The sequence below is a fragment of the Emydura macquarii genome, unplaced genomic scaffold (assembly GCF_026122565.2).
Source record: "Emydura macquarii macquarii isolate MOO-44397 ecotype Brisbane River unplaced genomic scaffold, CSIRO-AGI_Emac_v2 contig_201, whole genome shotgun sequence".
NCBI classification, from domain to species: Eukaryota; Metazoa; Chordata; order Testudines; family Chelidae; genus Emydura; species Emydura macquarii.
Genome location: NW_027130338.1, coordinates 1,145,480 through 1,160,553, shown reverse-complemented (window position 1 = coordinate 1,160,553; position 15,074 = coordinate 1,145,480). Strand labels below are relative to the sequence as shown.

General features: G+C 66.6%; 2 protein-coding genes across 16 annotated transcripts in view; both read left to right on the top strand.

Annotated features, from left to right (window-relative positions):
• Positions 1-8,995, top strand: part of ANK1 (ankyrin 1) — a 42,383-nt gene extending 33,388 nt beyond the window's left edge. For 6 of the 15 annotated variants that reach the window (XM_067545411.1, XM_067545386.1, XM_067545359.1 and 3 more), the window contains 8 exons: positions 266-397; positions 741-887; positions 2,804-3,359; positions 3,884-4,160; positions 5,657-5,740; positions 5,938-6,117; positions 6,333-6,454; positions 6,922-8,995. In XM_067545411.1, coding sequence (XP_067401512.1) covers positions 266-397; positions 741-887; positions 2,804-3,359; positions 3,884-4,160; positions 5,657-5,740; positions 5,938-6,117; positions 6,333-6,431 — 1,475 coding nt within the window. In that variant the 3' untranslated portion in view covers positions 6,432-6,454; positions 6,922-8,995. Of the gene's footprint in view, positions 1-265; positions 398-740; positions 888-2,803; positions 3,360-3,883; positions 4,161-5,058; positions 5,278-5,656; positions 5,741-5,937; positions 6,118-6,332; positions 6,455-6,921 lie in introns of those variants that run through there. The other 9 variants (XM_067545402.1, XM_067545377.1, XM_067545441.1 and 6 more) reach the window with 6 other exon arrangements.
• Positions 8,996-10,483: 1,488 nt separating this feature from the next.
• NKX6-3 (NK6 homeobox 3) lies at positions 10,484-13,391 on the top strand. The gene is made up of 3 exons (XM_067544774.1): positions 10,484-11,178; positions 12,228-12,397; positions 12,621-13,391. Exons 1-3 carry the CDS (start codon positions 10,797-10,799, stop codon positions 12,837-12,839), a joined length of 771 nt encoding a protein of 256 aa, XP_067400875.1. The 5' UTR covers positions 10,484-10,796; the 3' UTR covers positions 12,840-13,391.
• Positions 13,392-15,074: the final 1,683 nt, after the last annotated feature.

Genomic DNA, 15,074 nt, shown 5'->3' with positions numbered 1-15,074 from the left:
GGCAGCCGGCCTGAGCCCAGTGGGTCTCTTTCCCTTCCGGAGATGCTGAGCTAGACCCTTTGGGCCTCCCCCCCCCACCTTTCCAGGGATCTGTGGAGCGAGCGGGCTGTCAGCGTGGTCTCTGGAGGGGTGTCTGGATCTGCATGGCATCCCCACGGCTACTTGAGCAGAATGTCTGGAGCCGAGGCAGCTGAGCCCAAGGCGCTGGCGATCCAGCGGCTGCCCTGCTCTCTGCCGAACGCACGCTGTGCTGTGTTTCCTACAGAACTGGCCCGGGAGCTGATGTTTGGGGTGGACGAGATCAACAGGATCCGGGTGGAGAACCCCAACTCCCTGCTGGAGCAGAGTGTGGCCCTGCTCAACCTGTGGGTCAGCCGTGAGGGCCAGAATGCCAAGAGTGGGTATCTGCCAGGTCCCACGCAACGGGGCTCGCGGGCGGGGCCGGGGGAAGCGGGGCCTCCTGTAGGCTTGCCAGTCTTTCCTCCCAGCTGAGGCTGGGGCAGTTTGCCTGGCCTGTGACGAGCTGTGCGGCCGCCGCCATGCGTAACTCCCCACACGCCGGGCTATGCTGGGTCACGGCTGTGCATGCGTGTCTGGTCCCAGGCGTGGGCGCTGTGCAGTTTCAGGGTGTGGCTGGGGCCTGGGTCCTTTCTAGAGCCTGGGGACAGCAGGGGCAGATCTGCCTGGCAGGAATTGGCCTCTGCTGCCTTCTGCTGACACCAGCTCCTCCGCCCTGACAGTGGAGAGTCTGTGCGCGGCCCTGAGGAGCATCGACCGCGGTGAAATCGTCAACATGCTGGAGGGCTTGGGCCAGCAGAGCCGCAGCCTGAAGGGCGACCAGCATTACGCGGACAAGGACTACTCCCTGGGGCCCTCCCAGATGAATGGTGAGTCCCTGACACTCAGCTGTGACCCCCCGGGAACCCTGAGCCGTTAGCCCCTTGCCAGAGTGAGCGTAACGTTGGCCCAGGGCAGGGCAGCAGAGACGGGCTCATCGCTGAGATCAGCGGCCCTGCCCTGCGCCGCCGTGGACAGGAACGCGCAGCTCCCACTGAAGTAAAGGCAGGGAGGCCTGTGGGGCCTGGGGCAGGAATCTGAGCCTGGCTGGCTGCCCAGCTCACGGTAGCCATTACGAGGGCCAGGCTCTGTGCTGCGGTCCAGGTGTGCGTGCGACCCGCACCAGCACGGCTCACAATAGCAGGGTTGCCGTGGACGTGCCCCTGGCCTGTGCTCACGCAGCTGTTCTCTTGTAGCCAGTGCTGAGCCTGTGCTGGGCAGCCACGTACGCAGCAGGAAGCCTGGGGTGACCGGGCGCGGTGGGGTGTCAGGGCGCAGTATCCTTCGGGCCCCAGGCAGGGGTGTGAGGCTGGGTGCCGGGGGCGTCCCTTTGGGCCCGTGCCTTGCACCGGGGCATGGTCATGACCTCTGCATGCTGAATGCTCCCCCGTCTCCCCTTGTTCTGTGTTCTCTCATACGTGCCATCCAGGGCTGTCATCACATCCTGCCACCTCTCTCCTCTGACCTCATCCTGACCACCTCTTCTCTCCTCCTCCTCCACCGCCTGTCTCCACTGTCTCCACCTCAGCTGAGCCCTATACGAGCCGAGCTGCCGTCCTGCTCCGGCCAGTGCATGGCACCAAGGGGCTGCCCCCTGCCTCACGGCTGTGTGTGTCTGCCTGGGCCCCCCAGCAGTGCGCAGGGCTGTCTCCCACACGGCCCTCCCTCCACGCAGAGCCCCAGCCGCCTGGCTGCAGCCTGCAGTGGTGGGAAAGGGACCAGTGTCCGAGCAAAGCCACCCTCCCTGCGAGGAGCCCCAGGGGCTGCTGGCTCAGCCTGTGGGCCCACCAGTACAGCCCGTGCTGTGCCAGGGCCCTCGTTAACTCACTGAGCCCCTGGCACCGAATGGTTAATGACCAAATGGGTCTCAGTCGTGCCCCCGCCAGGAGGCCCTGGAACAGCTGCGAGAGACCCGGCTCTGTCTGTCAGCAGCGAGCTGCCAGCACAGCTCTTTGCAGACCTCAGAAGGGAGTTCACCTGGCAGCACCAGCTCCGAGAGCCCGGGGTTTGGTGGGCAGCAGAAGTGCAGGGGGCTTGCGGGCTCAGGAAGTGGTTGCCCGTTCTCCAGGGGCTGACACCAGTGCAGAGGGGCTGGGGCTCAGGGGAGCCTGGGGCAGCCCCAGTGCCTGAGCTGTGCAGAGTGGCCAGTCTGTAGGGAGCGACCCTGTCCTGCCCTGGTGTCTCTGGAGGTCTGGTCCGGCTGTGCACAGCAGGCTACACCCCAGACACGTCCTGGCCAGCGCTGGTGAGAGCCGTGCTGCTGTCTCTTGTTCAACCAGTGGCGGGGTCCCTGTCACGGGAGAGCAGGGAATGAACAGCCTGCGACAGGGCCACGGTCTCGGAGGGGAGCGTGATGTGCAGGGCATTCTAGCACTGCCTGTGACTGATCCTGCAGGGTCCCACCTCTGCCTCTCAGGCTGCTCCATGCACCCAAGCGCAGCGTGCCAGGACCTGGGGGGGGATAGCAGGGGCTGGGGGGCACGGGCAGAGCAGGCGCAAAGCCATTATTAGGTGAGCATGGCAGGGCTTTGGAGTAGCGGCCCTGGCCCTTCCCTGAGCAGCTGCTCCGGGCGCTGCTCTGACTTGGACTCCCCTGAGCAGCTCCCCCCTGCGCCGCCATGCAGCGTTTGGGCCCTGGGCCTGAGCGCAGCGCTGCCCCAGGGGCTGGGGGTGGCGGGGCCTGCTCCTTCGTCTGTGCACGACACAGACACAGCGGCTGGAGCTGTCGCCTCTGTCTGCCCTGCAGGTTACGCCTCGCTGCAGGACGAGCTTCTCTCGCCTGCCTCCCTGCAGTACACGCTGCCGTCCCCGCTGCGTGCAGACCAGTACTGGAACGAGGTGGCCAGCATGGACGCCATTCCCATGGCTGCCACCGAGCAGGACGCCCTGCTGGAGCTGTCCGACCTGCAGATCTGGTCCTCGGGGCTGACCCCCTCGCTGGTGACGGCCGAAGACTCCTCCCTGGAGTGCAGCAAGGCCGAGGACTCAGACGCCATGAGCGAAGGCCGCTACCCGGGGCCGCTGCTGGACGACACGCCCGGCCCGGACCACTTGGGTTCCCTGGACCTGGCTGAGGACGACACAGTGGATTCAGATGCCATGAATGGCCTCATCGACCTGCTTGAGCAGGAGGAAGGTGCGAGGTCGGAGGCGAAGGTGGCAGGCTGCGAGCGCCAGGCTGGGCTGGCCGGGGAGCAGGGCTCGGAGGATGAAGTCTCCTTTCTTTCAGGCCAGCAGAGGGTGCAGGCCCGGATCACGGAGTCGCCGACCGTGAGGCAGGTGGTCGAGAGGAGCAAGGGCAGGTAATGCTCCCCTGTCTGAGCACGCTGCCCCAAAGAGCCCCGAGCGCGCTGGGCCGGCCCGGGAGCTGCCCGCAGCTTTGGGGAAGTCTCTCAGCACCCTGGGGTGCCAGGCCAGGGGTTTGGGGGCCTCCCAGAGTTAGGCTCGGGTGCGCTCGTTCGCAGGGAGCTCGGCTGCACGGGGAGGTGCTGTGCTAGTCCCTGCCACTCCTCGCCATAGTGCCGGGGGGATCGCTGACCCCGTGTAGCACGAGGGGCCTGGCGGGCTGGCCCCAAGGCTGGCTCCTTGCCCTTCCTCACCCGCCTCTGGTGACATCAGCCTGCGGCCAGGCCAGGCCAGGGCGATTCCGCAGGGCAATCAGCTGCTCCCTGGGCGGGGTGGAAGCTAGGAACCCACGTTACAAAGGGGGCGCCGAGGGGAAAGGCCAGCGCACGGGGCTCGGCGCGCAGGGGAGTGGGCGTGTGTGGAGCGAGGCTGGTGCCACACGCGGGCAGCAACTGACGGCGTCTCTGTCTCTGCTGCCCAGGGCGCGGGACTGGAATGCGGAGGGCTCCGGCCTGCAGGACCTGCCTGAGGGCTCCTGGCAGGAGGTGGTCCCCGGAAGCCCGCGTCTGCTGCACACAGACGCTGGCCCAGCCCTCCTGGTGAGGGGCCAGGGTCACGAGCAGGTCGTGGGGTCCCTGGCCGAGCATCTGCGGATCGACTCCCCCGAGGAGAGCGACTGGCCGCCCCAGCACACGAGGAGCCTGGGCTTCAGCACGTGGCTGGAGGAAGCGGACAGCAGCTTCTTCAGGCCAACGAAGGTACGGGGCTGGAGCGTGCGGGCTGGCGCGCAGAGCCGTGCAGGAGCGAGGGCCACGCTGCCTGGCGGGAGAGCCCGGCACAGGAGCCTCGCTGCCGGAGCAGAGGCCGTGGAGCCGGAGCCCTGCCGGCTGGGCTGTGCAGCTGAGGTCCCTCAGCAGGATAAACCAGGCTTTGGCACAGACTCCTGGGCAAGTGCCTCCCACTGCTCTGCCTGGCTCCGGGTGCTGTCCCCTGCCAGCCTCCCCCCAGCTCCTGTGGGGCAGGGGACCAGAATAGCCCAGCTGGTTTTATGTAACGTGTGCGCCTCTGCTCTCCATTTATGATCCAGACAGCCATCCCGCACGCTTCCTAATTGGGCAGCTCCCTGGGCTCCTGGCCTCCCACGGCTCTGCCAGCACCCGGCGTGGAGCCTCCAGAAATAGGGCTGGCTGAGGGGAAGGCCTGGGGCTGTGGGAATTGTGCCAGTGCCAGGGGGGCACACGGCGCAGCAGGCTCTCTCAGGATTTCCCAGGAGCCCCGCGGAGGGGACAAGCCCTGTGGTGACAGGGGGCTGGGTGCCCCCTGGCTGGAGTCACTGCTGGGCTGCGTGGTCTGAGAGGAGCAGCCCAGCTCTCACACTTCCCCTGTTGCCCTCCTGCCCTGCCTGTGGCGGCGCCGCGGGGGCCGCGGGATCAGTCTGAGGCCAGGTGACTTTGACAGAGCTCGGAGCGCAGAGGACAACCCCTGCGCGCCCCGGGAGTGGTGCAGCAGCTGGTATGCAGCGGCTCCAGTTACAGCAGCCTGCCCCGGCTGTGCACAGAGCGGGGGCGGCTGAGCCAGAGGCAGGCTGCTCTTCGGGCGCTCCCTGCCTCAGGCTGGCGCCATGGCCGCGGTCTAGGCGGCCGTCGCACAGGCACCATGTTGGCCTTCCTGACCCAGCTGCTGATCACCCTGGTGCTGCTGGGCTTCTTCCTGGTCAGCTGCCAGAATGTCATGCACATCGTCAAGGGCTCCGTGCGCTTCCTGCTCAAGCACGTCCACCACGAGCTGGACAAGGAGCTGGGCGAGAGCGAGGGGCTGACGGACGACGAGGAATCCGTCTCCACCAGGGTGGTCCGCCGGCGCGTCATTGTGAAGGTAGCCTGGGCAGGGAGCAGGAGCCACAGCGGGGCGTGCGCTGCCCTGCCTGGGCGGCTGTCGCTGGCCGCAGGAGTCCTGTGCAGAGCCAGCCTGGATCAGTGCCTCCCGCTCCAGCTCTGAGCCTGGCGCTCCTGCATGTACAGCCTGGGCCCCTGCGCTTCCCGCAACGGCTGCTTCGAAGTGAGGGGGGCTGGCAGGCAGCGCGGGGGGTGAGGCGGGTTGGCGAGGGGGGCGGGGGCGGATTTGTTGCCATTCATGCAGGGGCTGGTGCTTTTGCAGTTGGTGCCTGGCAGGAACACCAGGGGGTCGCCGTGGGGCGCTGGCTCCCAGCCCTCGCTCTCACGGCCTCGCTCTGCTCTCCCCTCTGGCGCTGCAGGGCAATCAGGTTCGGGATATTCCGGGCGAGCAGGTGACCGAGGAGCAATTCACAGATGAGCAAGGCAACATGGTCACCAAGAAGGTGAGTGGGGCCGGAGGAGGGAAGCCCTGGTCCTGCCCCCAGGCTGCTTCCTTCCTTTTCTGGGTATTCGGGGCTGTCCTAGCCATGCCCCTCCCTCAGCCCTGTCTCAGTGACAGCGGTGACCAGGGCCATGTCCCCGTGGGGTGTGGGGCCCAGCCTGGCATGTGGCAGAGGGCTCCAGTGCCTGCTCTCCGCAGATCATCCGGAAGGTGGTGCGGCGGATCAGCGCGAGGGAGGAGGAGGAGGAGGAGGAGGACGGGCGGGCGCAGGAGGAGGTGATTCTGCAGGGCTCTCTACAGGAGCCCCAGGAGCTGGAAGCTGAGGCGGATCACTTTATGAAATACGCCATCCTGCATCAGGACAGTCTGGGCGCCAAGGTACGGAGCCAGCCCCCGCAGCTCTGGGAGCACAGCCGAGCGCCTGGCCACGCAGGGCTCCCTGGCCACCTCCGTCTCCTGCTCTCTTCTGCCTCAGCTCGGGCTGCGAGGGGCACACTTCCCCCTGCCCGCAGCCTTCTGCTTACAGCTGACTGTCCTCCTCCTTGTGCTGCCTGTGACGCCTGCTGCTTTCCTGTCTCTGCTGCTCTCTGCAGGAGGCGGTGCAAGGACACAGCCCCGAGGCGGAGCTGATCGGGGGCAGGATGGGGGCTTACATAGTGAAACGAGCCAGCCTGAAAAGGGGGAAGCAGTGACCCCCCCCATGGCCCCTGTCGAGGTAATGCCACCTTTGTTCTTACTGCAGTCCCAGCCGTCTGTGCGCTGAGCCCCCCAGACACCGTGCGCTCCCCCGCCTGGCAGAGCTGCAAATAACAGTGAAACTGTGCATCCTTCACCCCAGTGCACTCCCCATCCCACCCTGCCCGTGGACCACCACAGGGCAGTAACCCCCGCTCCCCACGCCTGCCCTGCCAGCTGCCTCTGCAGAGGGCTGGACCTGCTCCCTTCGCGCCAGTAGCTGATCCTGCTCTTCCCAGCTGTGACTCCAGCACCCTCCTCTCTTGCCCCGTGAGGAAGCACCAGGGCTTCTGCTTGTCTAGCCACCCCTCCTTTGTCCCTGCTCCTCTGAGCTGCTGCCTCTGGCCCCGTGGCCGTGCCTGTAGGTGGAGCGCCGGGTCGCGCCCCCAGCTCTGGGCTGCTCCGGGCACTGTGTGTAACCCATGCGCTGTCTTCTCTGTCCTTCAGGATCTCACCTCAACACCAAACCACTGAACTCAAGCCACGTGCTGCCAGCCCCAGGAGCGCGGACAGGCGGCGGGAGCGGGACCGGCTGTGCACGTTTTTATAGGCTAATGGCATGATTTCTGTCAGAGACTTCCTTCCCGTCCTATTCGCATGCCTGACTGACTGCAGACGCATGAGCCGCCCTTCTTACTACAGGTGAGGGACCCAGGAAGCAGCAGTGCCCCAGGGCTGCGTTGTCCCTGGGCAGCTCGTCCTCACGGGGAAGGAGTGAGCTGGACTGGCATGGACGCGACTCTGCTGTGCGCACCCTGACTGCAGAGGGGAGGCTGCAGCTATGAAGAGCTGCCTGGGTGGGGGGGGGCCAGCACCCGCCTATCCCTCATGTTGTCTCTTTGCTGGGTTTTGCTGCTGCATCCCCTTCCAGGGCGCATCTGGAGGGGGGGCTGTCAGCGCCTTCAGGTGCGGCAGGGGAGGGCAGGACCGCAGCTCTGGGGGAGCGCCCCCCGCGCCTGGCAAGGGCAGGGGGGTGGGATTGGCTCTTGGCTACCCTGCCCGTTTCTCCCAGTGTGAGCTCGGGAGGGGCCAGCGCATCGCTTGTGTTCAAAGTGTAAATGTACAGGAATCAGCCTTGTGTATATGAACAAATAAATACTATGCAAACCCCTGGGGCCCTCCGCCGTGTGCGCCAGCATCTCTCTGCCGGCCGCCGGCCAGGGCCGGGCCTCAGCCCGGGAGGGAGGAGCTCTAGCGAGTGCAGCTGGGACACTGGGGGAGTCAAAGGGCGACAGAGCCGTCCTGGCACTTTTACGCTCCTTGGCTTTGTTCTTTTCCTGCCCCCCAGCCAGGGCCGGGCAGGAGGCTGGTGCCCCTGTGCCAGCCCCTGTCCACAGGGGTTACAGAGCTGAGGATCTCACACCAAGCCCTAGGGCTGGACGGGCAGGTGACGAGCAGGGGCCAAGTGGGGTGGGAGAAGCTGGGACAGCACTTGCCTCAGCCCAGCACAATCACCGCTCAGCGTGGGCGGCTCCCCGGGGTCCCTCGGCCGCTCTGAAAGGTCAACATTAGCACAGCCCCCCTTCCCCAACCTTTCCAGGTCAGCCCCAGTGCGCTGGGCTGAGGAGGCGCGTCAGAGCAGCTCTCCCAGGCTGGCGCACTGCGTCTGCACCACACGGCGTGCTGCTGCAGGCCGGCACCGTGTCGCCCTTGGAGCTGGAATCTCAGCCCCTGCGGCTTGACGTGGGACAGCTGAGCTCTGCCCCTGGCTGGCCCCTTGGCTCAGCTGTTGGTGCCAATCTCTGGGGCCTGGCAGCAGGCCAGGGGTGGGCCAAGCTTCCTGGGCTATTTCAAGGCCCTTAGTGGATGGAAGCTGTCGTGAGGCGTGACCCCAGGAGCGCTGTCTGCAGGAGGGGGTGCTAGCTGGCACGTCCCCCAGGGTGCAGCACGGCATGTGTGCAGGGATCCCGGCCAGGCAGACATTCCTGCTCTCCCCCATCTCCAAAGGGCTGTTGTGTTTCCTGGCGGTGACACAAACGCCAAGCCCACCACCGTGTCCAGGGACCGGCAGCTGGCTGAGCCCAGCAGGCCCTGGCTGGGGCTGCGTCTGGGAGAAAAGCTGCAAAAAGCAGCACCACTGAAACCCACGTCGGGCACGGACCGTCCACCCACACCCCCCCCCCCCTCCGTAAACCACCGCCCTAGAATGGCTGATGCCCCTGACTCTGGCAGCGTCTCCGTAGAGTCTAGCGTGGGTCCCATGCTTCGGCCTTATACTCCGTAGGGAATGTTACGCACTGCCGCCCGCCCGCAGCCAGGCACCGCGGGTGCTGCGCTTCGCGCTCTGATTGCTAGTGGGAGCTGGTAGGGAGGCGCTTGCCAGGGAGCCGCGGGAATGCTGCAGTCTGTGCACTAGACGCTTTTTAGAAGTTTTAAAATTACTTTTATTTCCTTTTTTTACTGTTATGACAATGAGCCTTTTGGCTCTCCCTGTCCCCATCTTAGCCCCTGATGTATAGCCCAGCCTCCCTGTACACCAGCTACCAGACTACAACTTAATAAAGAAACCACCACCAGCTGGGCCCCGTCTCCGCTTCTTGGCGTGGGGTCGGGGCGTCCTGGGCACCCCCAACTGCCCTGGGCAGGCAGCGGAGCCCTCCCTGGGCGCTCCAGCACCCTGGCTACGGGGGTGGGAGGGTGACAGAGCTGCAGATCAGGCGTCTGGGGCCGTGTCCTGCCCTGCATGCACACTGCTGCCTTCCCTGCTCACCACAGCTAGAGACAGAGAGGGAGAGCTGCCCTGAGAAAAGTGTCCCGGGGGCAAAGACTCGGGGCTGCTGGCCCAGCCAGCACTTTGCCCTGGCAGGTGGGACCCAGCCGCGGCAGGCGCTGGGCACAGGTGAGGCAGGAGGCTCGCCGTGCTGGAGGGGAATACGGCATAAACACCCAGCCGGAGACAACAGCAGCCAGTCCTGCTAGCTTGAACAGCAGGGGCTCCGGGGAGGGGGGTGGGACATAGCTCCCCCCATTGGGTCAGCTCTGTTTGTGAATTGTGGGTGGGTGCAGGGGGGGTGCAGCTTTGTGCATGTGTGTACTGGGACGCTGTGGCGGGGGGACCCACTGCTCGTAAAGCGAGTAGAGAGGACGAATGCACAGCACAGACACACAACAGCCCCCCCCCGCCCATCCCATACACAACACAGACACACAACAGCCCCCCCCGCCCATCCCATACACAACACAGACACACAACAGCCCCCCCCCCGCCCATCCCATACACAACACAGACACACAACAGCCCCCCCCACCCATCCCATACACAACACAGACACACAACAGCCCCCCCCCCCCCCCCCCTGCCCATCCCATACACAACACAGACACACAACAGCCCCCCCCCCGCCCATCCCATACACAACACAGACACACAACAGCCCCCCCCCCCCGCCCCCCTGCCCATCCCATACACAGCACAGACACACAACAGCCCCCCCCCCACCCATACAAGCACAGACACACAACAGCCCCCCCGGCCCATCCCATACACAACACAGACACACAACAGCTCTCGCACGCCTTCTAGCACACGCAGCCCCCCGCGGGTGCACACCAGCCATGCCAGTACTGCACCCCAGCCGAGGGCGTGGGAGGCAGGTGTACACACTCACGGGCACTCACACCCGCAGTGCACAGGCACGGCTGCACCCTCTGGCCCAGGTAGGCCGAGATGAAGGCCCCGCACCCCCCGCGCACACACGCACGCACGCACACACACACCTGCAGGGGTGTCCCGCGCTGTGCTGTGCTGTGCCGGCCCGGCCCGGCTCAGGTGCGCGGCGCTGCCGCAGGGAGCCGCTGACCCGGCGCTGGGCGCCCGCCGCTGGTTTTCCTGCACGGCCGGCCTTTCAAAGTGCAATTTGTCTGGGCCGAGCCAATCCGGGGCCGGGCCTGCCAGCTAGCCAATGGCAGCGGCGGGCCCAGCCCCGCAGCCAATCGGGGCCCAGTATTCTAATAGGCCGCATCTTTATCAGAGAAATGTTGCCTCTCCTGAAGTTAAACTTCTGGGGCAGGGACCTGGGTGCAGCTGCTCTGGGGCACGGGGTCAGCCAGGCCAGCCCAGGCCAGCCCTGCATGGGCGCCAGCCCCAGCCCTGGACAGCGCCTGGCGCGGCACTGCCAGGAGGCTGCGTGGGGCGCGTGGCCCCCTCGGTGCCCGCTGCCTGGGCTGTGCCATAGGCAAGGACGGGCTTGTGGCCAGCGGGAGCAGCCCCGTCTCTCGAGGCCAGGCTGCCTGGGATGGCTTTGCTAGTCCCCGGCACCGTGCTGGGGCGCTAGGGGCTGGCCTGGTGCAGTCGCCGGACGCGGCTGGTGGGACGCGGCGCCATGGACTCCAGCCTGCAGGGGCCCTTCCTGCTCAACAGCCCCTCGCTGGCCCCCTTCCCGGAGCCGAAGGCCTCCATGTGCCAGTACTCGGTGCAGAACTCCTTCTACAAGCTCAGCCCACCAGCCCTCAGCGCCCAGCTGGCCGCCGGCACGCCGCACGGCATCACCGACATCCTGAGCAGGCCGCTGGCCGCGCCAGCCGGCGCCCTGCTCACCGCCTACCCGCCCGTGGGCAGCTTTAACGGACTGGGCGCCCAGCCCGTCTACTACGGGCCGCAGGTGGGGAGCTTCGCCAAGGCCGGGAGCGAGTACCCCCCGCGGGGCAGGAGCTGCTGGGCAGACACCAGCCAGGACTGGCACGGCGGCCGACCCTGCGGCAGCAGTAAGTACTGGGCTCAGCGACGCACTGGCGGGGGAGGCAGCCAGCGTGGGGGCGCGCCGGAAACCCTGCAGCCTCTGTCCCAGATCTGCCCCCCTCAGTCCCCAGTGGTGGTCAGAGACTGCAGCTTACCAGGGACCAGCGTCCAAGCCAGGCTGCTGCCCCCTGCCACACCTGCAGCCTGGCCATGCCCCCAGCAGTGGCAGAGCTAGCTGCGTGCAGACGCTGGCGACTGCCTGTGGGTGCGACATGGCGGGTACGGGGAAGGCTGGCGAGGTGGCGGCACGACTGATCTCCTGAGCCACTCCTACCAGGGCCCAAGTCACCATTATGCAGCCGCGGGGGGGAGGTTAGAGCCATACGCGGGCAGGGCAGAAATCACGTCCCCGCTTCCCCCAGCACCAGCGCTGCACCGCCCAGGGAGAGGGGCTGAGCCCCAGTCCCCCTGAGCTGGGGGCAGCCCCCCCCCGGGGTGCCTTGCCTGATAGGCGAGGGGGGGCTGGGCACAGGCTGGCTGAGATGTCCTTGGGGTGGGGCTCAGCCCCCAACAGACACCCAGCATGTGGGCGCACCAGAAAGCCTGGCCCTGCAGCCTCTGTCCCAGAACTACCACCCCCCCCTCCCCCTGGTCCCCAGTGGCCTGCATGTGGGGGGGCGCCCTGTCCCAGCGGGAGGGGCTGCCAGCGAGGTCGGGGGAGGGGGGACTTGATGTCACCCGGAGAGACCATGGGGAGTGTCCAGCTTGGGGGGGGGTCCCAGCCCAGAGGGGTGTTACTATCACCCCCGAGGGGGTTTCTGACCATCACCCCAGGGAGCCACGTCTTGCTGGGGGGGGCAGGGAATGGCCTCCTCGGGGGGTCGACAAGCTCGCTGGGCACATGCCCCTCGGGGGGCAGCTGGTGTTGCCCGTTTGGGGGGGCAGCAGGTGCCTCTCCCACTTGGCTCCCTTAGGGCTCAATGTGGGCAGGGCTGTTCTCGGAGCAGGTGCCAGGCTGTCCAGCTGCCTGCTGAGCCCTGGGCCTCCCCCCTGACCGCTGCCCTCCCTCTGCCAGCCCCCGCTCACCCGGCCGACAGCATCCACAAGAAGAAGCACACGCGCCCCACCTTCACTGGCCACCAGATCTTTGCGCTGGAGAAAACCTTTGAGCAGACCAAGTACCTGGCCGGGCCCGAGCGGGCACGCCTGGCCTATTCCCTCGGCATGACGGAGTCGCAGGTGAAGGTGAGTGCACCTGCCCCGCAGGGCCGCTCGGCGCCATGCCTGGTAATGGTCTGGGCCCCAGGCAGCCTGTCGTTGTGGGGGCACCAGTGCCCTGGTGCTGAGGGGCCTGGTTACCCTCCGGCCGCAGCGGTGCTGCGCAGGCAGCAGTGGGGTGGGGCAGGACCCTGCTCTCTGGGCTGCGGGGGCTGCACCCTGCTCTAACCCACTCCGCATCCCCTGCCAGGTGTGGTTCCAGAACCGGCGGACCAAGTGGCGGAAGAAGAGCGCCCGGGAGCCCTCCTCGTCCTCGCAGCGCGCCGGGGAGCGGGCCGCCTCGCAGAGCGAGGATGACGAGTACAACAAGCCCCTGGACCCCGACTCGGACGACGAGAAGATCCGCCTGCTGCTGAGGAAGCATCGGGCGGCCTTCTCGGTGCTCAGCTTGGGAACCCACAGCGGCTGAGGCCCCGGCCTCCTGCAGCGCCTGGCAGCGGCCCTGTGCCCAGCCCACCTAGGCACCGGCCTGCACCCTGGCTGCTCGGAGCCAGAGACCCCCAGAGCAGCACCCGGGCGGGGAGGAGCTGCTCCGGGGAGGTGGAGTGTGACGCACAGTCCGAGAGCGGGGCTACAGGAGCCTGTCCCCTCCCTGGCTGCGACGGGCCGGGAGCAGCCCTGAGCCCAGCGCTGCCAGCGCCGCTGTGAAGCACAGAGCAGGGCTGCGAATGGGACCGGGGGCTCTGCCTCTCTCACCAGCCAGCGTCCCCTGCTCCACGCGGGGTGGGGGAGCCGTGCTCCAGCATGTCCTGGGGTGGTGGTGTTACAGACTCTGCTGTGCCATGAGCAGTGATGAAATAAAGGTCCCTGCCCCGTCTGCATCTGGGCGGTTATTTCAGGGAGGCGCGGCGGGAGGGCTGCAGAGTGTAGGCGGCTGGGCCGCCTGATGGGAAGGGGGGATAAGGCATAACCCGGTGCACCCCCTGCTGAGCAAGGGCGCCAAGTGGTGCCTGCAGGGGCTGCGCCGAGATGCTGCCAGCCTGGGGCTAGTGTGGGCGGCAGGGTGGCCTCAGGCACAGTGACGATGCTGAGGGTGAGCCACACACACGGAGTGGGGGCAGCAGCCAGAAGGAAGCTGGCACCGCCATGGCGACGGCCCCAGCGCCGGGCTCCTGCCAGCACTGCAGGGCTGGCGTCACCCTGGTACTTTTATTTATTAGTTCAGTTATGTGAAGTTTGACCCAGGGCGTTGCCGTCATCTTTCCTCATGAGCCCAGCCCTGATCTCTGCCCCATGGACTCAGCGGGGCCTGCGGGCAGGCTCACACCCCTGCTCGCCGCCTGTGTCAGGGCCCTTCACGGGGAGAGACAGGCGCCGGGCAGGGCGGGTGCAGCCTGCAGCTGAGTCAGGGGCCTGCGGGCAGGGGCGCTGGCAAGGGCTGCCGGGAGCAGGCTGCCCAGCGTCAGGCGTGCGGTTACGTCCCTGGCTGCAGGGGCTCGGCGCACAGCCGGCGCAGTTACAGCTAACGCAAGACACAGCTGCGGGGATGGGCAAAGGTGCCCAAGTGACTTGGACGCACAGGCTAGAGGGAGGGGCCTGGGAACAGGATGGGCACCTCAAGCATCCAGGAGCTTTTCCGGGGCCCACCCGGTGTGTAAACGCAGAAACGGCCCGAGCCGCTGTTGTACAGCAGCCTCTCCCTGGCTGTTTCCTTTGCAGCGTTTAGCGCTAGGTGCTCAGCGCACCCTGAGCCGCTGCAGGAGGCGTCAGTTCAAAAGTCGCTCATTAGGCCCCACGGTGGAACATATTAGCCTCGAATAAATATCATTTATCTTGGAGCGGGCGTGAAAGCCCATTCAGCTGTCGCGGCCACACGATTGATGCTGCAGCAATAGCGCGGCCACGTTTACGGCCACTCCAGCCTGCTCACTCCCTCTGCTGGCCCTGCACACGGGACACAAGCGGGCACGCCCAGCCCAGGCGGCTCTGCGTGCGTGGCCTCGCCCACACAGGCGCCCACACCGCCCAGCCAGCGTCACAGCATCTGACCGGGGGGGGCTTGCCCAGAGCACGTAGGTGCTGCCCCAAGGGGCTGGGCTGTCCTGCTCGCAGAGTCGCAGCCATGCTTGCTCTGCGTCACAGCTGCCCCAAACCTGCCAGGTTGCGGTTGGGCGCTGGACCCAGCCCCACAGGGGCTGCTGTTGCAGCGCGAGGGTGGGGCAGGCTCCCGCCACACCGCCCCGCTGCACTGGAGGGCTTGCGGCTGTCACGCCAGGGCAGAAGGTCGCTGTCCCATGCAAGGAGGAAAAGGCAGGGGGGGAGGAGGCCGCCAGGCTGATTTTAGGTGCACCACTGCTCCAGAAATACTTTTGCCTCTGAATAGTTGCAAAAATGCAGGTGGTGTCGCCTTAGTGAAAAGCCTGGGGCCGCCCTGTTCTGGCCAGGCCAGTGAGCGGGGCTGGTGTACCCTCGCCAGGCGTGTGCAATGAGCCTGGGATCCCCGCCTTGGGAGCCCTGTGCGCACGGCCCTGAGCGCCAGGCACAGAACCCAACCCCGATAAGCTCACCCAGTTTGCAAAGGCGCGAGCCCATTAAATGGCAGGCAGCCGTGCGCAAACAAGGCTGCGGCGTCCCAGGGAGGAAATCGATAGGAGATAAGGTGTTGTGGTCCCATCATATAGCGATTAGTGGGGGGGGGGGGAGG